This window comes from Podarcis cretensis (genome assembly GCF_951804945.1).
Source record: "Podarcis cretensis genome assembly, chromosome: 5".
NCBI lineage: Eukaryota > Metazoa > Chordata > Lepidosauria > Squamata > Lacertidae > Podarcis > Podarcis cretensis.
Genome location: NC_137174.1, coordinates 15,836,340 through 15,858,728, shown reverse-complemented (window position 1 = coordinate 15,858,728; position 22,389 = coordinate 15,836,340). Strand labels below are relative to the sequence as shown.

General features: G+C 38.4%; 1 protein-coding gene and 1 long non-coding RNA gene across 9 annotated transcripts in view; one reads left to right on the top strand and one right to left on the bottom strand.

The window, feature by feature from the left end:
- The window catches only part of KAT6B (lysine acetyltransferase 6B), an 86,506-nt gene that overhangs the window by 46,139 nt on the left and 17,978 nt on the right, over positions 1 to 22,389 (bottom strand). For all 8 annotated transcript variants that reach the window (XM_079975049.1, XM_079975054.1, XM_079975056.1 and 5 more), the window contains 4 exons: positions 10,250 to 10,358; positions 3,789 to 3,904; positions 3,501 to 3,582; positions 2,070 to 2,202 (listed from right to left, as the gene is read on the bottom strand). In XM_079975049.1, coding sequence (XP_079831175.1) covers positions 2,070 to 2,202; positions 3,501 to 3,582; positions 3,789 to 3,904; positions 10,250 to 10,358 — 440 coding nt within the window. The remainder of the gene's footprint in view (positions 1 to 2,069; positions 2,203 to 3,500; positions 3,583 to 3,788; positions 3,905 to 10,249; positions 10,359 to 22,389) is intronic.
- Positions 1 to 22,389, top strand: part of LOC307215850 — a 49,722-nt gene that overhangs the window by 25,423 nt on the left and 1,910 nt on the right. Inside the window, exon 2 of the long non-coding RNA XR_013838674.1 lies at positions 21,818 to 21,918. This is a non-coding gene — a long non-coding RNA (uncharacterized lncRNA). The remainder of the gene's footprint in view (positions 1 to 21,817; positions 21,919 to 22,389) is intronic.

Genomic DNA, 22,389 nt, shown 5'->3' with positions numbered 1-22,389 from the left:
TAATGCGGAGGAAGATAACACCCTAAATCCGGTATAATAGGCTTTTGTGGGCATGCTTCATTACAAAAGGGCTACATTCATATTAATTTAAAAAATACACTTAAAGTAATGGAATTCTTAAAGAAAGATGCATTTCTGCGCAGCATTAACGACAACCTACACAAGCACTGACGTGTTATTTTAGTTAAGAAAAAAAGCGCAAGTCCAACTAAGAACCATGCAGAAGGTATAAATAAAACATGATAAAAGGAAAGCAAGAACTGGGAAAGGCTTGACATGAAAGATAACGAGAAGCAGTACTGAGTTTTACTGGGAAAGTGCATCTAGCTTGATTAAGGAAGTGCTGATTTAGCTAAAGGCGAATGCAGAAACGTAAAGATAATGCTGAGGAACAGTCAAGAGATGCCAAACCAAATCTCTTATATTTGTGATAAATGCAAGCAACCAGGAAAGTTTATCAAACTGAAACCCACACAAGGCTGCATAATTATTTCACATCAATTGTATTTTCTTCTCATTTCCATCATCTTATTGTTAAGCATTATATATTTTGTTTTGATAGTGGTGAAACTGAAGTAATGAATATAAACAGATTAGAGAGGGAGCAGCCTGGGGCAACCATCTGGTTTGCTGATCTCCAATAGCCAGCCAACCCTCCATTTGGCCCCGAATGCATTCCCCACTCCAACCCATTACTGAGAATGGCTAGCAGTTAACAGTCACAATCCAGTTAAAATCTTCTAAGCCTTGCCCACATGTTGTTTGAATATTTCAATGCCAGAAGTTCAGCTCTGTTACCATAAAGCCTATCACTTGGTGCCATATATGCTAATAACCATCTGCCTACAGAGGTTAACAAGCTCCTGGTGCTATATGATTTCACATTGCTGTTCAATGCCACAATAAAGGTCCATTAAGCAGTGCCACTGCACTGTCAACTCTTTTATGATGAAGCACATAATGATTCAGCAATGTACAATATTTGTGTCATTTAGTTAGGTACATTTCATTAAGCAAAATGACATACACCTTTAAACACCCACTCACACATCCCACAGCAGAATTCATTCTGGAATGGATTCAACAAGCTATGAATTGACACTCTAGAGGTTCAATATTAATTTGCACCATCATATTGGTACCACGTCATCTTCCCAATGTTTTACAGTTTCATAAAAGATGAAGGGTAACAGATCTACTCTTATTTCTAAAGAAGACAGCAGTAAGTTATTTCTGCAACTCTGTATCATCAACTACGGCAACTGCTGACCTTCACTGTTCCAACAATTCAAATAGCATAATTCAGTTGTCTCATAACATGATGACCGAATGTTCAACACAAAAACTGACAAACCACTAGGTAATTTTGCACGTGTCTGCTCATCTGCTGCCATCAAGTGATCAATCAAATAACAAACATTCCCATGCAATAGGAGCACACACAGGTTCCACAACTTTTGCTACTAAATGGCAGCCAGTGGCAAGGGCCAGAGCAGAGGCCACAGCAGCTGCCACTGCCACCTGACTGGTTATTTATATGGCTCTGTCAATTAATATGAGAACTCTGTTGCCTTAACTCCATCATCCAGAAGTGCTTTAATGCACTTAAAAAAGAAGCATGAACTGAAACATCTGTATCTTTCTATTTAGGTTAAAACCAGGTACTAAATAAATAAATAAATAATTGTTATTGTTATTATACTCTGCCCATCTGGTTCAGCCAATCTAGGCAGCTCCCAACAGAATATTAAACAGAATAAAACATCAAACATTAAAAACTTCCCTAAACAGGGCTGCCTTCAGATGTCTTCTAAAAGCCAGATAGTTGTTTATTTCCTTGACATCTGAGAGGGCGTTCCACAGGGCAGGTGCCACCACCAAGAAGGCCCTCTGCCTGGTTCCCTGTAACCTCACTTCTTGAAGTGAGGGAACCACCAGAGGTTTAGTAGCAGGAAGATGTACAAACTTGGAACAACCCAGCAGTGAAACTATTGCTCATCATAAGAATCTGCCTGTTAAGTGCAACACCACCCAAATGTAGAAGACAAGCCAAACCCAAAAACACTTACAACATTCGTTGCTTTAGTTTATTTTTTGGTCGCCCAATAGGTTTTGTGTATCGCCGCCTTATCTGTGATGCTCTCTCTTGAAGTAACTTCCTTCCTTTTTTCTTTGGTCTGCAGACCTGGCAAATCCACATCCCTACATTAATGATTAAAAAAAGATTTTGTTCAGGTGAAAGTGCATGAGCATCAGGTCCCAGCCATTAATTCTAGAAATTTCCCAATGAACAACAGAGTGATGATGGAACATCCAACGATAGGAAGGAGGTTTGTAGACTCTTGGGTCTGTTACCAGAAACATGAAGTCACGCACCTACTGAAGAATTTCAACACCTTAATTGTCAATTTTTATTGTATTTTAAATATATTGTAAGCCATGCCAAGAACTCTTGTTGGTAGGTAGGGTACAAATATTCCAATAGCACAGTGCAGTTGTAGAACCCATCTGTATGACTGTCCATGGGCCACAAAAAAAAGATTTTGCAACTGTGACTCAGGTCCTGGCAACATCTAGTCTAGGCACAACTGATGTCCTATGACTTTTAGGAATGGCTATTATTTCTAAGGTTGAGAGATGGTAAATTAAAGTCACTGGGACTGCTGGCCTACAAAACAGCAAGACTGCAACTTGTCTATTTTGCTAGCATGCTGAAGTGGAGAAGGCAAGCTGGTATTTTAAGGCTACTTTTAACTTTTAAAAGCTTTAAATTAAATATTCTAAGTATTAGAATAGAATACAGGTGACTTTGAGGATACAAAAGATCATTTCCTTGCAATAACAATAAACTGATTGCCTGAATCAGAATGCTGTAACCAGCATTATCAGTACCAAAAGCTTTTAGTGGCTTGAACTATAAACAACAATAATAAGAACCACATTTTGATCAGCCGACAATATTGACAGGTTACTATCACCTTCCATTTTAACATTACAGGTAACAATGTGAGCACATTTTCTTGCATTCATGTGATAAAGAAGGTGAGCTATATTTACGGACTTCTTAAAAATTGCAAAAAGGAATGCCAAGTCCTATTATTTGAAAGGTAATTTGGTAGAAAATTAAACTTAGATGAGGGAAATCTGAGCTGATGCTCCATGCTCTGCCACAAATTTATACTGTGACAAATCCTTAGCTCTCCAGCTACAGAAGCTGCTACAAAAAGACACGAACAACAAAAAAGAACCTGAACAGCCCTCTTACAATTCAAATGTACTGTATTATGGAAGCTATAAAGAACACATAGAAAAAAGAGGGGCTATTTCAGAATGCTCCATCACAAACACATCAATGTATCCAAGAATGAATAGCTTATACATAAATAATTCACTGAATCAATTCATAATATTGAACTGAAAATCAAGATCTACATGGAATGTACAAAAACATACATACATACAATCAAGCCATATACACTGAAAGCATTTTCAGAGATCACCTTTTGGCATTCGGGAAAGAGGTGGGTCACAGCACTCCATGTGGAAACCTCTATCGCAAGAATCACAGAAAAGCATATTATCCTGAAATTGAAATGGAGGGAGGGAAAACAAAAGTAATCTTACAAAAATATATTTTCATGGAGAAACTAGCAAAAGACAAAAACAAACAAACCATCATCCCTTGGCATCATTTTCACCCCATTCCTTCTAGGCTGTAAATTTGGTTCAACTAGACCTAAATAATTAGACCAAACATATATTATTTGTAATAAGGGATTAAAACTTACTGCATTTTTGCCTTGGATTCTACAGGCACTGCACGTCTTGCATTCAATACACTGCCATCTTAAGGCTTTTACATTTGTCGTCAACTCCAGACAAAATTTCAAACAGGATGGATGTCCTACAAAAAGGCAGTATTCATACATGAGGATTATTTATGTTCCAGATCACCTAAAGCTCTATGACATCTTCTCCAAGTACTATTTCATCAGTACTGGCTACTTTCAGAATTCATGTCTTCTCTCTCATGGACAGAAAGAGAGGCAGCTGCTATTACAAGACTGCCCAGAGAACCTCAATTATTTGGTGTCTAACAAATGTTAACAAATAAAATAACAAATAAAAAAGTTATATTCCTTACTAGTACTACTCAGAGTAGACCTGTTTAAATGAATGAACCCAAGTCAGTCATGTCCATTCATTTCAATGGGTCTTCTCTGTGTAGAAGCAGCATTAGAAACTGGGGGAAAATAGCTAGGAGCCAAATGGCTCCCGGGACCTGGGGTCGGCAACACTTTAGTTGCAATTCACATAAGAGACACATTGCTGAATCCACATTTTTATCAGAAATTGTTAATACATATTTAATTTGGTGTTGACAATAAAAATATTGGTACCATACTTCTGTTTTCAAAACACTCTACTCGTTATTGTTAAACTCCTTAACATACTGTATATCCTTAATGTATACTTTGAGGCTTCAAAGCACATACATTTCAGTAATCCTTGAGTGTTCAACTACTACTATGGTGAGCTTTAAAAAATGTACAGTGGTGCCTCGCAAGACGAAAAGAATCCGTTCCGCGATTCTCTTCGTCTAGCGGTTTTTTCGTCTTGCGAAGCAAGCCCATTGACGGATTAGCGGATTAGCGCTATTAGCGGCTTAGCGGCTTTATCGGCTTATCGGATCACTGATAAGCGGCTTAGCGGCTTAGAAAAAGGGGGGGAAAGGAAAAAAAAACCCCGCAGGAACTTGCAAGACATTTTCGTCTTGCGAAGCAAGCCCATAGGGAAATTCGTTTTGCGAAGCACGTCCAAAACGGAAAACCCTTTCGTCTAGCGGGTTTTCCGTTTTGCGAGGCGTTCGTCTTGCGGGGCACCACTGTATCTTATGTGCATTTTCATTGTATTTCTACTCTTTTCTCTACCATAGAGAGAGAGAAAAATACTTGCCAGTTAGTATTACGTAGGACTTTTTATTTGTAGCTATGCACATATATGTCTGGATGTAGTAATTCAAAATTATTCCTGCTTCCAGTTATTTTTATTTTCTAGCTCTAATTTACAGCCACACACAAGCACCAGACATGCCTTAAGTGACTTTTTTACAAGGTGCCCATTCAGCTTCAAGTATGTTTGGAGGAAGCCAATTATCTAGAACTATTTCAAACTAGCTTCAGGCTTGGTTTTGGCACTGAAACAGCTTTGGTCACTTTTATTGAGGACGTGCATCAAAAAAAAGACAGGAGGAGTATGACCCTGTTTGTTCCCTTTGTTCTCTCTGTGGCTTTTGAAGCCATTGAGCAAGTTATCTGTTGGGTTTGCTCCCTTTGGGACTTATTTTCTGGGTTCTGGGGCGCTGGACAATGAGGATGAAGGATTTAAGGCAGAGCTTTCCAAACTTTTCATGTTGGTGACACACTTTTTTAACATGCATCATTTTGGGACATGGTGACACAATTTTACTAGCAGACCAGAGGCTAAACTAACCCCTTTCCAGCCCTGGGAGGAGTGCAGGGTGTATTCGTGCAACACACCTACACACTATAGCCAACACGTTAACGTGTTACAACATAAGAGTTTGGAAAGCTCTGATTTAAGGGGTCATTCTTATTACCATCATAGAGGCTTTTGAGATACACATAGTGATGGGCCCTTTATCTTCCTTTGAAGATGGGCATCTTCACAATATTACGTATTATGGGTATCTGACTGCTAGTCAAGAGAATCCTGGTTGCTCCTTGAATTAATTAAAAACAAGAAAAAAGGATAGGCTTTGCATCTTGGAAGCTGTCCTGTCTGGGCTGGAACATCACATAGTTTTTGGTTAACTGGAATGAGGCTTTGAGAAGCAAACAAAATTGGGCTAAGAAAATAGTAGACTGCAGGTTAATTCTTTGTTTTCAATTTGATTCACACTTCTAGGTGTGAATGGTTTTTTGTAGCAGCTTAAATTGCCTCTGCAATGAATGACAGGTCTCCATCTGAGAAATGAGGTGAGCTTTGGTTTTTAAGTATCTCTTTGATTCTGGAACATTGCGCTCACTGGGTGCCTTTCATCTGAGGCTAGTGAGTTTTTCCACAGATGGCACTACATATGGTGGAAAAGTCCCTTATGAAGATTTAATGAGAAGGAAATTATTTAGGGGATGAAACTGGAGGGGAACAACCAGTGTCTGGCTGGAGATTAAAAATAAGAAGGATTTCGTATTAGAGAAACACACAAAGAAAGTTGGTTCCCCCCAAATCCTACTGTAACAATTTTTAGTGTACATCGTTTTCTCTCCATGAATCGCTCTGTCCCACTCCTACCATCTTTCTGGGATACTGAAAGCACGGTGGCTTGGTTTTCTTGACAGACAGACAGGAGACCTTGCTTTTGGCTTCTCCTTAAGTCATTTTGGGAATAATTTTTTTCTGCTGTTACCAAGAGGAAACTTGTATTCTTAGCCCAACAGAGGTTAATTTTTCTAGATGCTTTTTCTTTTATTTTTTGTTTTCCTTAATTTCTATGGACTATTACAGTGGTGCCCCGCAAGACGAACGCCTCGCAAGACGGAAAACCCGCTAGACGAAAGGGTTTTCCGTTTTGGTGGCGCTTCGCAAAACGAATTTCCCTATGGGCTTGCTTCGCAAGACGAAAATGTCTTGCGAGTTCCTGCGGGGTTTTTTCCCTCCCCCCCCCCCTTTTCCTAAGCCCTAAGCCGCTAATCAGCTGATCCGCTGATAAGCCGCTTAACAGCTGATCGCTAAAAGCCGCTAAACCGCTAATAGCGCTAATCCGCTAAGCTGTCAATGGGCTTGCTTCGCAAGACGAAAAAACCGCTATACGAAGAGAATCGCGGAATGGATTCTTTTCGTCTTGCGAGGCACCACTGTAATTATTTTTTTTCAGGAATCTTCTAACTGGAAAAAGTAAATTGCATCACAACAAACTTGGTAGATACAAAGCTTTTGACTATCTTGTAATTTAGGCAGTTATTAACTAGTTTTGGCTCCAGTGATTGTCTATTTCATCAATGAGTTCCAGTGTTCTTAGCGATTTACTCCTCTGCAATCAACAGTCACTTAGTTTCCACTCTGTGTGAGAACTAAAGGGCTCCCCTTTCTCAGCAGGCTGCAAGGAAGCTCCACCCACATTAGTCATATGCCCCAGCTCTGACCACTTTCCCTGAGCGAATTAAGCCCCTCTCTCATGCCCTATGACTGCTTTAACCATGTGTTTTAAGACAAGGTTTTAGTCACAAAAAATATATATAGCATTATTATGCTTATGCCTAATACTCTGCAACATTAAATAATGGTCATGTATCTATACATATATAATATATTAAAAAATACAAAAAATACTCAACTACAAGACACCTTTCTGCACCTAAACAGTGCTTCCATCTTCAAAAGAGGCAATAAACACCTTCATGTTGTTATGAACTGCTGCTTGCCTATGATCTAATTTGTGTCTGCTGTCCTTCTGACCTGGCCCCTCTTGTGTTCAACATATTCATCTCTCCCCTCAAACAACTGTGACACAGGCACCCTTATGCATGTCTACTCAAAAGTAAGTCCTGTCAAGTACAATATGATTAAAGTCTAAGACAGTGGTTCCCAATTGGTAGCCTGTGAACCCCAGGGGGTCTGTGTAACAGCATACCTAAGCCCAAAGTCATTTTTATGAAAAACCTCTAAACAGCATGAAGACTGGGGTTTTTAAAAATAATAATAATAATTGATGTCACCTGCAGTTAAAGTTTAGCCATCTGGCAATTTGACTGCCAATCTCAATGTCTCATATTGTATAGCTAAATAATGGTAAGTAACTAATTAAACATAATTTACCTTTAATGAGGCAAAGAGAATGCATCAGTGTTAATTCAAACTGAAGCTGAACCATGAAAGTTGGGCGCTTCCAATTCTGCTGTTCCTTAGAACTGTCACTGAATTGTTATAATGCAAAAAAGCTGATTACATTATGCACTGATTAATGAAATGTTGTATTTGCAGACAGTCAGAGCATAATGAAAAGCCATATTTGCAGACAGCCAGAGTGTAATAACCAATCTCCAAAGAGCACCTTATACACATTTAATAGGTACCAAATTAAATTGTATTTTCATAAGTGAATTGTGAAGCCAATAGATTTTTTTCAGACATATGCAAGAACAAAAAACTACATCATTGGGGGAAGGGGGCTCTTGGCAAATGCATTCCTCATCTATAAAATAGTATCATATCATCTTAAAAAGACATTAATCTATGGTGGCATCCAGATGCAAAGCTAAACTATAAACTGCAGTTAAGCACATTAGTCTGTACACAAGCAGCCTGCTCATAGACACAACTTGAATTCTCCTACTTTTCTCCTTTCCTCCAGCAGGGATCCTCCAGCAGGGAAATGCTCAGCTTGTCACTCTGTGGTTTGATTCCCCACTGGAGAAAGGGAGAAGAAAAGTGCGAGTGCTTAAGCTGTGTGCACTAGCTCATGTACAGACTAATTTGCTCAACCGTGGTTTACTGTTGCATTACCCCATCCCCACCCCGCTAAATTCTTAAGTCTTAAACTGTAAGGCTTGCAAACGCAATTCCATCCCAATGTTTGGGGCCACTATGCAAGACCAGTGTTTACCTATGTGATACACGAAGCACATGTAGGCATTGGGTTATATTCAATTAAATTTGACTCAGAAGACCCATTGAAATTAATACGCCCAAGTTAGTCATAGTCATTCATTTCAATGAGTCTAGTTTGAGTAAAAGTTACAGCCCATAAAGTTTAAATACACATGAAGGGGGAAAAGTAGCCCTTAAAAGTTATTCTACAAAACGGACAGGTTTTGACAACTCAGTTCTTTAACACTTGAAATGAAGACAACCATCTCCGCTGCTAAGACAAAAACCAGGAGCAGTATGTATTTTACAACTAAAGAACAACCCAGCAAACCAACCCCATGATATGGATATACCACATAGTAAAGTCAAAATGGTTTTCTCTTCTCTATGAGATAAAGGCCTTTTTGGGGACCAAAATATCACATTCTTCAGTTGTATCTCACTGCCTTGTATGCCATTTTTGCGTATATCATAGCAGAACTTCTATCATTACGTCTTTCAATTCTTTCACAAGCACTAAACGATTGTGAAACATAAGGATTACAGCATTCAACCTTCTGTACCTGAATTAGATGCTCAGAAAACAAAATTCTGACCTCCTTCCAGGGTTAGCGCGTGTCACTTTCCATTTAGCTTTGAAAGCTGGTTACTGTACCCACCCACATCACCAAAAGTCAGGCAAGAATAGATAGATATTTCAGGACCAAAGCAGGCAATCCTAGTTCTGAGCCCCACAAGTTTAAAATGATAAAAGAAAAAAGAAAAGCAAGCAAGGGTTGATTTGAAAAGGAATGCTTTCAAGTTCACATAGGAGGAATTTACTTTCTTCATAGGCATAATAGACTATCCTAACATCTCAATGCTTTTCATAAAACAAAATAAGTGCTAAGAAGGAAAAAGTGACAGTAGTAATAATTAAGTAATAATTAAATAATAATTTTTAGAGTTCACTTTTGGTCTTATCCAAAATACATAAGATAAAAAGAAAGTTAACAAAGAAAGTCAAAGAACTATACAAGAATCTTATCAAGCACAAAAGCACAGGAATGACAATAAACATTTCATTTTTATATACCATTTTAATGGCTGGGGATGGAAAATGCACATTTTGAACCTCATAGGGGAGAAATGTGGCTTTGGTGGGGGGATACAACAGGGCTAACTAAGCACACCAAATTTCTCTGTCCCAAAGATACTTTTCTTGTTATGTGTCTTTGTGAGTAACTGGTATATTCGGACAGTTTCCAAAAGCTGGCATAGTGAAACTGATTGGAAGTCACATAGTAGTTGACTTAACGTATATTTGTGGTGCTGAATGATGTATAAACATTAAAATCTCAATTTCTTCCAGCAGATGTGGCTATAAAGCACATTAAATTATTTTAAACATTTTTTTTTTAAAAAGGTAACTAAAACTCTGAACACAACAAAAGCATAATGGGGGGGGGGGCTTTAGCTAACATTTTCACTCTGTGAATGGAAGGTGCTTCTCTTCCCCAAAAAGGAAAGCTGCACTCATAGAGGGAACACTTCAGCTCACAGAAATGATGTACCACACCCTCAAAGAACCACTGGCTTGCAAAAACACTTGTAAAAGACCGCGAAAAGCTCAGTCTAATTTGGTCAGTGAAAGACTTACCACTACTGCCACAGTCAGCACAGGAAAGGAGTTCTTCTGGCTTTTTCTCACGATTTGATTCTTTTGTCCCCAAACAGAAGCTACATATTGGAATGGGATCTGCTCGTGGCTAAGGAAAGAAAGTGTTGAATCAATTATTGGTTCTCTTGCATACAGAATCTTGTTTCCTGTTTTTGTGACCTCAAAATGTTATTCTCTTTTATTAAAACATGTTAGGCTTTTGTTTGGCAATGCAGTATGAAAATATCCTTAATCTAGTTTACTAATACTAGATATTAATACCAGTTTGGTGCTTTTTCTTAGAATACTGAAAAAACTTCAGTGTAAAAATCATCTGTCAACCTTTGGTTCTTCTTCTTTAATACACACACAGTTTTGAATACCAAGAAATAGCTGTGGAGACTGAAATTAAGAAACAAGTTCATGAACAGAGAAAGCTGCTTATAATAACTCTTTTCTTTCATGAAAACCAGACAATATTCCCCTCATCCACAAAGAGATCAGTATCTGTCATTCTTAAATTACACATGAACTATTTTCACATGTATGGGTTCATAAATTATGCAACTGTGGAGCCACCACAGGGTAGCTCCCTTCCTACTATCTGGTAGAGCCCCCTGTGCCACAGTCCGCCCAGTTTAGCAGAGTCCCACAACCCTCAAGAGAGGTCTTTTCAGGGGGCCACTGGGTGAGAGGAGAGAGCGGCAAAGTCATCTTCTACTGAAACTACTGATTTCTCTGGATCCAACCCAGTATCAAGAGGGAAATAAAAAAGAGAGAGAAAAGGCCATTTTTAATAATTCCTTAAAACGAGGAAGCTGACTATTTAAGGGGAGAAGTAAATAGATAAGGAATCATGAGCACACAAGCATCGAGATTGGTGTGGTGGTTTAATAAGATTGGTGTTTGAGAAGAGGCAAAACCAACGAAGAACAGAGAGCATGCAATGAAATGAGTACAAAACCATGAAAAGAAATGCTATAATAGTAGAGGAAGACGTGGAAGGATAACAGGTATACTATGATTTTTCTGTGAACAGCAGAAGAATCGTGAACAGACTTTACATTTTAACTCTGAGAGACAGGAAGACCTATCAACAAATCAAAGTTTTATTGCAGTCACTGACAAGTAAAAAACAACAACCCCCACTTAAGCCAGAATTTCAAATATTAAATCAATGTTTTCCCAATCATAATCCCATTGTATTTAGAAAACTTTTATTAAAAAGCCCCTCAATCTATTAATTGCAGAAATAAAAGATCCAATTGAGTCAAATATTTCCTTAACTCCAACAACGATTTCAATGAGATATCTTCATAAAACAGACAGTATATTAAAGGATGTGTAACAGAAATTACCTACCATCAGCTAAAGGGCACTGGCTGCCTATATGCTACCAGAACAAGGTTAAGGTCTTACTTTTATAAACACCTTAGGGCCAAGTTATCTTCAAGATCACCTCACTCCTATGCCCTGGACCAATCTGTGTGTTCAGCAGATGGGTGCCTGCTTGAAAACACATCTGGTTACAACACCCAGTGATTTTTTTCCAGTAGATTTTTGAGGTGTATTCAAATTCTGAGAAAGCACAGCACTCTTCTAAAGAACCAATTCAACTTATCTTCACACAGCCAGTCAGTCACCTATGTGACTATAGTTACCTTATTTTGGAAAATACATCTCATGCATGACAGAGTAAATCTCTGGATACAAAAGATGCTGTCCTGAAATAGAAACCCCTTAGGCAGAAGGAATTGTGCTTAGACTGGTGTGCCAGATGTCAGAGCATTTCAAATTACTTTACTGACCAGATAAAATCTGAACTACGACAACTAGGATACAACTATAAAGCAAGTTTAATACAACATCAATAAATGATTGGTTAAAACTCAAACAGCAATACAGAAGCTAAGCCAACTAATCCAGTATCCACAATTTATGAACTAATGTCAATATAATTTAAATTACATTAGTTTGAACATACTGAAGGCTGTGTTCCAAAGACCAGTTAGAAAAACAGTTTTAACAAGAAAGCCTACTAAAGTAACTAGAACCAGGCTGAAAGCCTTAGTCTGCAGCTGAGCACATAAAAAGTATGACCCAATTATTCAGCACACAAAAACACATTTTATGATAACCTAATTAATCATAAACACAAAGTTTCAGACATTACATAATTTTACAGACTTGTTTTCCATCCTCTGCCAAACATAGCAACTTATAAGAGACATAAATCTATACCTGAAAAGTAATATCAACAAAGTATAGGAGAGGGGAGAGACTACTACTATTATTTTTAAAAGTACCAAACGAACTTTTACTACGCAGGGCATTTTATAAGGATTTCAAATGGTGAGGTTGATGTTATAACCAGGGGTGGATTTCCCATCATCCTGACCATTGACCACACTGATGGGGGCTCAAAGGAGTTGGGAACAACCGCTGGAGGGACCATACTTTAGCCACTTCAGCCTATTAAAAAGGGGGGCAGGGACACCAGTATTTCAAAATTCACCAGCCACAAGCAGACTTGTCATCCGCCTGACATTATATTTCATGCAATCGTATCTTTTGGGATAGTTTCTCAGCTACCATACAGAAACTACAGTCTAGCAACTGATCCATCACAGGACAGAGGTTAATCAACACCTGCTTAATATCAGATACAAAACCTTAGAGACAAATCCCGGAGAATATCAGTTGTAATATGTGAATGAAGTTTGCAACCCTGGGAAAAAGAGCTGGAATAATCTAACAGCAAAAGTTGTGTTAAGTAATAATCCAAGGAATGTGAACACAGAAACATCAAGGTCTGTCTTCATCACTGCTGCCTCACCTGAGCATTTACTATGGCCCTGTGATTGTGTTAAGAAATTAGCCAGGCATGTTTTGCAACTGGCACAGGTTCAATTGGGACCACACGGAGATCTTTGGATGCCAGGCTGGCGAGTGACACCTCTATCTGGCTGGCCCCTCTAGCTTTCTTAAGCAGGTAAGCAGAAGAGCTTATTTATTTCATTTACATCCCATCCTTTTCTCCAAGTATATGCTTCACCCCCTCCTCAGTTAATCCCCACAACGATGACCCTGTGAGGTAGGTTAAGAGGCTGTAACTTGCCCAAGGTCACCCAGTGAGTTCCACCAAAGTCACTGCTTGGCCATCATTTAGTTTAGCAAATTATTAATTTTTTAAATGCCACATTTTTTAAAGGAGTGATGAAATTAGTATGTAAAATATAGAATGATTCAGAATCATTATAGATACATATTCCATGTGACCAATTTGGACTAGATTTACTATGAAAGCTCTTAAAGGGTTGTAACTCCCACTGTTCAAAGACATAATATATACATCTCTAAATTTTCATACAGCTGAGTTTAAAGGATAGATCAATGTGTTTTCACTTGACCAAGCAGCTCAATCAATAGTAACAAGGACATTCTGCTGTCAAATGCAAGATACTGTTGATACCATCAGCTCACACAGCAGCTCCCCCACAGGGGTTTTGTGTCACAGAACCATGTTAGCTAGATCCTACCCATCCATGCTCTGAATAACACTTAAGATTAGTTTATTAGATTTCTTCTATGTCTTTTTCTTAAAAAGACCCAAGGCATCTTACAACAATAGGCAGAGGCCACTCTATGCACAATAAAGAATATTCCCGTCAAGCTACATCATGCTAATTGTCTAAATTCTGGTAGAGGGAGACCATTCTTTTAATCAGCGTTTACAGATGTTATCTGTATTGCCTACCACAGCAGGAAAAATACATCGAGTAATGTTTTAACACATTTCACATGTGTTCGTAAGCAAGCCCCCAATTGGGATTTCTTCTCACAACAGCTGGAACCATTAGAAGCAAATTCCAAAGTCATGATTGATCAATAATCAGCATAAAAGACACTTATAAAAATTAAATTTGAGCTAATGAAGATTGCATGTTACTTCAATAGGTTTTACTCAGATATATTTTAAACATGCTGTTTCAAATAACTGTTTTAAGTAAACTTGGGTATTTCACTGTAAGCCACTTTAGCTGAAAGGAGAAGCAATACCCAGATGTGTAATACTACTCACCAAAGTAGTGAGACTGTAGGAGTGATAAAACAGCGAAATATTAGGAAATGCAAGTCAAAGAATGCCAAAATACAGATGTCTTACATCTGGGTCAACAAATTCACACTGAAGGAAACTATAAAATGGAGCCAACAGTTCTACCAAGCTCTAGAGAACCGCAGAAGCAAAGCACACCTGGCATGTCTACATTGTACACTTTTCAATCCCCTTTACAACTGTGCCAAGTAATTTTATTTCAACAGGTTTGATATAAACAGAGAGGGTTTAAGATACAGAAACAACTGGAACTATTCAATTGATTTTAAAAGGCCAGCCAAAAGTAGAGAGATTCTAGAAAAAGCTTAACTACTCATTTAACCTGGAGAAGTAACCACACAGAAGGATTAAATTATACTTAATGCCAACAAACCTTTTCCCTTAAATGGCAGAAAACTACCTTGAGAAAGAGAGCTCAGACACAACCTGACATAGCTAATGATGGACAAACTTCCCTTTGGCTCTTTTAAGTCATTTCCCCCAAAACATTTCTGGAAAATGCAAAAAGAAAAAGCCAAACCCTTTAGGTTTTTCATGAAAAATCAGAATGCAGATGAGTGGAGCATCATTTCCAATTAAGGAGAGGATAGCAAAGCATCTTCTGTTTCCAGTAAGCGTTCCCACCCCAAGTCTTCCTTCCCCTTCAGAAATATGATGGGGATTTGGTTTAGGACAGTGAAACAGGCAGGGAAGGGTTCCTAAGAGCAGCAGGGACAAGGCCTCAGAATAGGAGTGCAGATAAAGGAGAGAACAAAACAAAAACTATGGAACATGTTCCAACAATATTAGAAACAAAGTATGAAAAAATACAAGTGGAAAGGCTTCCTACAGAAATATAGCTTAAATCCTCAATTACTTCTAACGGAAGAGCTGAGAAGCAAAAAGAATGATCCCAGCCAATGCTGTATGTATGTGTTTGGCTTAAGTTGCCTCCTGAGGAAAGGAGGAATGAGAATCATGTTCCTGGCTAAAGCTCTAGAATGTTCCTGAAACTGGCTCTGTGTAGGCATCAATTCCATGTGTGTAACTCAGGAATGAGGAAACTGTGGCCCAACCGGTGTTGTTGTATCACGACTCTCTCCCATTGGAGGTTTTCAAGTAGAGGTTGGATGTCCATCTGCCATGGATGCTCTAGTTGAGATTCCTGCACTGCAAAGGGTTGGACTAGATGACCCTCAGGGTCCCTTCCAACTCTACAATTCTATGAAGTGTCACTAGCTCCAACTATCATGGTGAACGGCACGGAAGACAGATGCTGCAGTAAAATAACATCTGGAGGGCCTCAAGCTCTCCATTTCTGGTGTTAGTTGCCGCGAGATCAAGAACTTAACTTTGGAGCCACTTTATCACTCTACAACTCTTCCATTAAATAAATAAATAGAATACTACCTTTCAGATGATAAACTTTAAAAAGAGGCATGCAGCAAATTGTTCCCTTCAAAGGCAAGCAAATCCTGCCAAAGAACAGTTCTCATTATCCATGGTACTTCCACAAAGAAGTATCAGGCTTATTAAATTACAACTATTTGAACAAGGTCAAGTACTCAGCATTTAATTTGAAGTATTTCCAGGTATAACACTGTCAGGTCAGCTTAAACAAGCCAACAGAGGCCTAGAGCCTAATTAAATATTAAAACAGAATCATTCACATCTGTTTTTATCTGAGAGTGAAGTTACTGTACATCACTTGGAAGTAGTGCTCATTAATATACTCTACACATATCTCTCAAAGGTTACAGGAATACCAATGTTTTCAGAGGGATCTGTCATGAAACCTGCACAACATAACTAGAGGAGAGGACACTGTTTCTTTCCGCAATATATCAATAGTTCTTTAATAACAAAAGAGACAATCAAACTTGGCTATATTTTAAGTTAAAAGGGATAGAATCTCCAGTGAAAATAAACCAGTTACTTTTCATAGGAACCCTTTTATCACTCATCTTATTTCCTTAGGTAAATCACTTGATAACAAGCATTCAGGAAGATGGTTTTGATCCAGGAGTAATTAAAATGAACAGCTGTCATGTTCAATTAAAGATCCATCACGCTTTTTGTTTTCATCTGCAAGGCAGTTTTTAATTGGTCTTAGGACCATATATTTAAAACACCAGGCATTTTAAATGAAGTTCCATGCCACAACAATGGAAAGACGAAAAGTAATCTGAATTCTGTATGCACTGCCTTAAAAGTCATGTTTTTATTTGTATAGTGTTTCTGTCCCTAAGTGGCTTGTAATCTAAACTGGGGTAGGGACAGAGAGATAACAGCCCTTCCCAACCTGGTGCCCTCAAGATATTTTGGATTGTAACTCCCATTTCAAGCAGTACCAGAGGGCAGCTGGAAATACAGAGGACCACCATACTTTTTAAAAAAGGGGGGGGGGAGAGAAAGAAAACAGCCTCATCCACCTCTTAAGATTAAGGTAAGGGAAGACAGAAAATCTCTTTAAAAATCTAGGAAACTGCCTACCCTGCCCCCACAGTCTTTGGAACAAATTTCTTTTTTCTTTTTGCCACTACCCCTCCCCCCCCACACACACACATACAAATTGCCTGGCACTGGAAGCAGTCGAGCAGTAGGTTATATCTGTGGGTTCTGTGGGAAATTTGTGGTATAATATTGAAGCACTTTTTTCTTGAAGCTGCTTCCTCCCGCCACCCAGTAGTTCAGAATCCATACTTTGCTATACCCACAAGTGTTATGGACGGCAGAAGGGAGGGCATTCAAAATGGTCACCTTGTCCAGAATATTGACAACATTGATTTATGATTTTACAGCAACCATTCATGACTCAAATTAACCATAATGGTATGCTCTAAGGGTGGTATACAACACTCCCGGTTCCACTAGCGCAGGAGTCTTGTGCTGGAAGAATGAAATTTCTTCCTGCAGCCTTGCAAGCTCTCAAAATCTGCTGCAAGGGGTTGAGGGATCCTCCAGAAAAGATTGGGAGAAGAGAAGCATTGGAAATGTCACTGCACTGGTGGAATTTGCACTACATTTGAATCAATATTAACAGTTGTAAAGATGCTAAATGCAAAACACTGGGTGGAAATCCATGCTTTTACAGCCTCAACTGTGGCCTTCATCAAACTTTGGCAAGAAAAACAACATGTGAGCATGAACCCCTGTAAGACAAAAATATTAGTGAATATGAGGTGTTTGTTTGATGTGTGTCCTTTGGAAATCTATTACTAAAGCAAAGATTTGAGTGTTCATGGGATCCATAGATGTAAGTAAAGAGGATGCTCCACCAGAGGTGTATTCATTCTTTAGATGGCTTGTTTGTGGTGGGGTGGAAAGCATGTTATCGGAAAGAAATGAAGTAAGCAGCCATGAGCACATCACAACTGCATATTGCCATGATGTTCAAGCATGAAATTACCAAAAATATGCAGTCTACATGTGTCCTGCTGCAGCAGGTAGCTGTAGGATTGTCACTTCACCAAACTACAAGGAAAAGGAAGGTTGTTGAGCTACCCCATGGGTACCATCTAATACAAATAGTTGAGGCCCATTATGTGTGGCATTACCAACGACCAAGGTATATATGTGACTACAAATGTTGTAAAGGAGAGCTATCTCTTACTTGCAATTGGCCAGGTGGGTTTCATGGAGGACTTACAAAATCAAAAATTAAAAAGCATAATCATTACTCACTGAAGGATTGTCTAAATAAAAATGAGTCAGAAACAAGTGTTGGTCCATGGTATGTATTAGAAGGAAATGTGACCAAATACAGCTGTATGAGATAAAGTGGTCTGTTAAATAACCAGGTCCTAAGTTGTTTAGGGCTTTATATATTAACAATAAAACCTTGAACTTTTGCCCAGTAGCAAATTGGCAGTCAGTGCAGGTCCTTTATTGCAAATTTTCCTGCACAATTATGCTAGGTATTACTTAACTGCCTCAGAGCCAATATCAGATTAGTCCAAGTACTAGAATTTCCTCAGCCCCTCCAAGCACAACCCACATTTTTGCATGAATAGCTGTTACATGACCTTGCAAGAGGAATCCTTGCTGCTCGTACTAGCTTAAAGCAACAAGCTTCAGCTTCATGTTGATCAGAGAAGCGAAGCTTACATTCAAGATCTTTGAGGCACAGACCATAATGAAACATTTTAGTTCACTCCACAGGCAAACACAAAACTAATACATTAATTGGCAAAATAGTCCTTGGTTCTATGAAACTGTTACTTAAAGTATGCCTTGTATATTTTGTTTCAAAATTTGCTTTTCAAAATGGTAATTGTTTCATGATAGTATATGATCTCTCTCAATGTCCTTTACAACAGTTATGCTTGGCATAGATTCTGATTATGTTAGTATTGTTACTGTAACAAAGTTAGGACTTGAAAGAAAGAGGCATGTGCTTATTAGAAATGTCTTGTTGGGGGAACATAAAAAGGCAAGTTGCTGATATTAATTTCAGAGTTTTAATGTTGAAAACTCTTTCATTGTGTGATATAGGTCTAGTAAGACACAACTATTTTATAACCCTTGCTGTTAAAAATATCTGTTATGGTGATGTATATTTTTTGATTAACCTCATATTTAAGTTTTTATTCTGCAATAAATGGACACCAGGATGTGATACTGCACATGGTGTTTCGTTAGTTTGAAAATTTTATATATGGAAAACATACAATTCAGATTCTTTCACATGATGCAGAAATTTGGAGACGGTGGTATTTGACAGCTGCATAGCTATAGGAATTGCAATTATAGTCGTACCTTGGAAGTTGAACGGATTCCATTCCGGAAGTCCATTCGACTTCCATAATGTTTGAAAACCAAACTGCAGCTTCTGATTGGCTGTAGGAAGCTCCGGCAGCCAATCAGAAGCTGTGGAAGTCCCATCAGACGTTTGGGTTCCAAAATAACATTCGCAAACCAGAACAATCACTTCTGGATTTGCGGCGTTCGGGAGTCAAAATGTCCGAGTGTTTGGGGTCCAAGGTACGACTGTACTCAATATAGTAATTGGGTTACACAGATACTACAAACTGAAAACAATATTTTAAAACATTGCCTTAAATCATTTTAATTCTCCTAAAAGAGGAAGTGTTTCATAAAAGGTTCTCTCACTTTCCACTGGAAAAAGGGAAAATTCTGGAGGGAGGTTGAAACACATACATAAACCCACATTGTTCCTCTCAAGGACCTTGGCCTTCACTTTCTTCCAGGTATAGAAAATTAGTTTCACAAAATCTTTGCAAAGAATTCCTGTGACATCAGAGAGTAATGAAATACACTCCCATTTTCTTATGAGAGAATGTTATTGCCTTTCAAAGCAATCTATTTCGTTTCATTATTCTTTAAAATAAATACAGTATACCAAGTGCTCTAGAATCACAGTAATCACTCTTAAAACAATCTACATAATGTACACCAGTGAGTCTAAGTGAGTCCTGACAAGGCTCAAAATGCTTTGCCCTGCAGCCAACATAAACTTGATTTCAAAAGCACTATACAGTAATTGGATTTAAGCAACAGAATTACTTAGAGAAACACATTTGAGTGGTACAGTTTTTACAGTAAAAGATTAGGCTAAAGAGCGGCATGAGATTCATTTACCTTCAAGTACCATAAATTAATATATTTAGCCCCTGTGATTGTAGTCTATAGGAACACACTTATCAATCTTGCAGGTCTACGAGTGACAAGTAATTGCTGAAACCAACTTATACAGGGTTTTAAAAGTTTTTTATTTTATTTTAAAGTTGTTAGACATGTTAACCTATACGAAAGGTTCCAATATCCTTATCAGGACAATACATTTAGGCAAAACAAAATGTCACAAAATAGTAAAGATGCTGTTAAGTTTTCCAGACGTTTCCCATCAGACTAGATAGGAAAAAATGCAGAGGGGCCGAGGAGAAAAACAACAACAACAGCAACAAACATGAGGCTGTGTTGCACTCTCTCTGAATGAGCAGATGCATTGTATGGAAGTTCTTGTGGATATCACTGGACGTTTAAGTGTTCTCAGTTGCTAGGAGTACCATTTACCAGCTTGGGCTACTAAGACAGCTATCACCATTCCTGGATCAGGAACGTTTAACAGCAGTTGTCCATGCACTCATAACCTCAACCTTACTGCAATGTGCTCTATTTGAGGTTACTGTTGAATTTGGTTAACAGAATGCAACTGAAGCAGAATGCAGCAGCTTCACTGCTTGTGGGGTCAAACAACCACCAGCATCTAACTCCTTCCTTGCGGGATTTGAACTGGCTGCCAATCTGCTACCAGGCCAAATTCAGGGTTTTGATATAAGGCCCTCTACAACTCAGGACCAGGTTACTTGAAATACCTTCTTATCCTTCATATAAGTCAATAGGTCACTGCAGTCTGCAGAAGAGCGTCTACTTCACATTTCAAAGATATAAGAAACCTACTCTATGGTAACTCAGAGCTTTCGGTATGACTGCCCTTGTTCTATGGAACAGTATTCCTGTCAATTTACGACAGGCGTCCAATATCTGCACTTTCTGGAAACAACTGAATACATTTCCTCCCAACAAGCTTTCTCAACTGGATGAATAGGTCTCTGCCATGGGTGTGTATTTTGAATTGTTTTTAAATCCACCTTGTTATTTTTGTGGTGTTTTTAACTAGTTTTAATTTTTATTATATTGCACACACCACCCTTGAGATATATATGCATGGAAGGTGAATGATAATAAACAATAAATAGATAATCTATCTTGGGTTTTATACACAGAAATCTGTATCCTTGGACAGAGAACAGAAGGGCAATCATTAGCTAAAAGTGTTTTGCCAAGAGCAACAATATCCCTGCCAACTAGGATGAAAAGTACATCAATCCACACCACTGTACTGTTAAAGATTATGGCATTCCCTTTACTAGTTAACTTAAGAAATAGGAAGAAATCCCCTTCCAGCACTTCCTAAAGATGAGAAGGGTTTTTTTAAAAGCTGCTTTGATAATTGTTAAAAGGCAGGAAGAGTTCATAGGTGGAAGTGTTCATATGAAGATATTAAACTGCCTTCTCCATTGTTTCAGATAGACAGTCCTGTGCTAGACTTGCTATCTTCTCTGAAAGTGACTCTCTGGGGCCTCAGATAATTTTCCTAGCTCTGCTACCTTTCATTGGAAATGCCAAGAGCTGAATCAGGAATCTTGTTCATGCAAAACATGCACTCCACCACTGAGCTGAAGTCCCTACAGACACTGATATCCAAATCAATCAAATTTGCTACTGTCCATGAAATTTCCTTTCTGCAAATTACTTGCATTCCAAGTATCTCTATGAGAAGGAAGTGTTCCTATCAGGGTGGATTAAAAAAAAATGGGTTGGTTTTTTTAAAAAAGTAAAGGTATATGCATATTTCAGTTATAAATACCTTCTCATAAAACTAACATGGTTTCAAAAGAATTCTGAATATATTAATTTACTAAAACTGAAATTGTTTCCTTATATAGAAAAAGCTGTGGGGAAAGCATGCATGGTACAGCAGTTGATGTCCACACTTTAGAGCTTAATGCTGGGGCCAGCGGCGAACAAACCATGACAGTAAATCCAGGTAATGTCCTGCATCTCACAAGGATCATCCACTGAGCCCATGTGAATGATTTTTTTACTCCTAGTTTATTGCCAAACTACCTAAGCCCCTGCAATTGACGAAAGATAGCACACAGTGACTTTCATCTCATGAAGAAGGTTTAAGGTTTATTAAATTTGTATATTATTTTCCACTTAAAAGTCCCAAAGCAATTTTGGAGCAAGTAAAAAAATAAAATAAAATTTAACAAATGCTATTTATGGACAGTGTGTGACACCTTTTGGAGCCCAACCTTATGCAAATTTCCTCAGCAGTAACTTCCACTTTATTCAGTGGGGCTTGTTTCTAATCACCTGAGGCCTTTCTTTGTGCGCCTCCTCCAGGAGAGGTCTGTAGGGTGGCAACACAAGAACGGGTCTCCCCAAGGAAATTAATTAAAGGTGCACATGGAATGGAATCTTAAGACTTTAAGCAGTAAGCAGTCTTGGTATC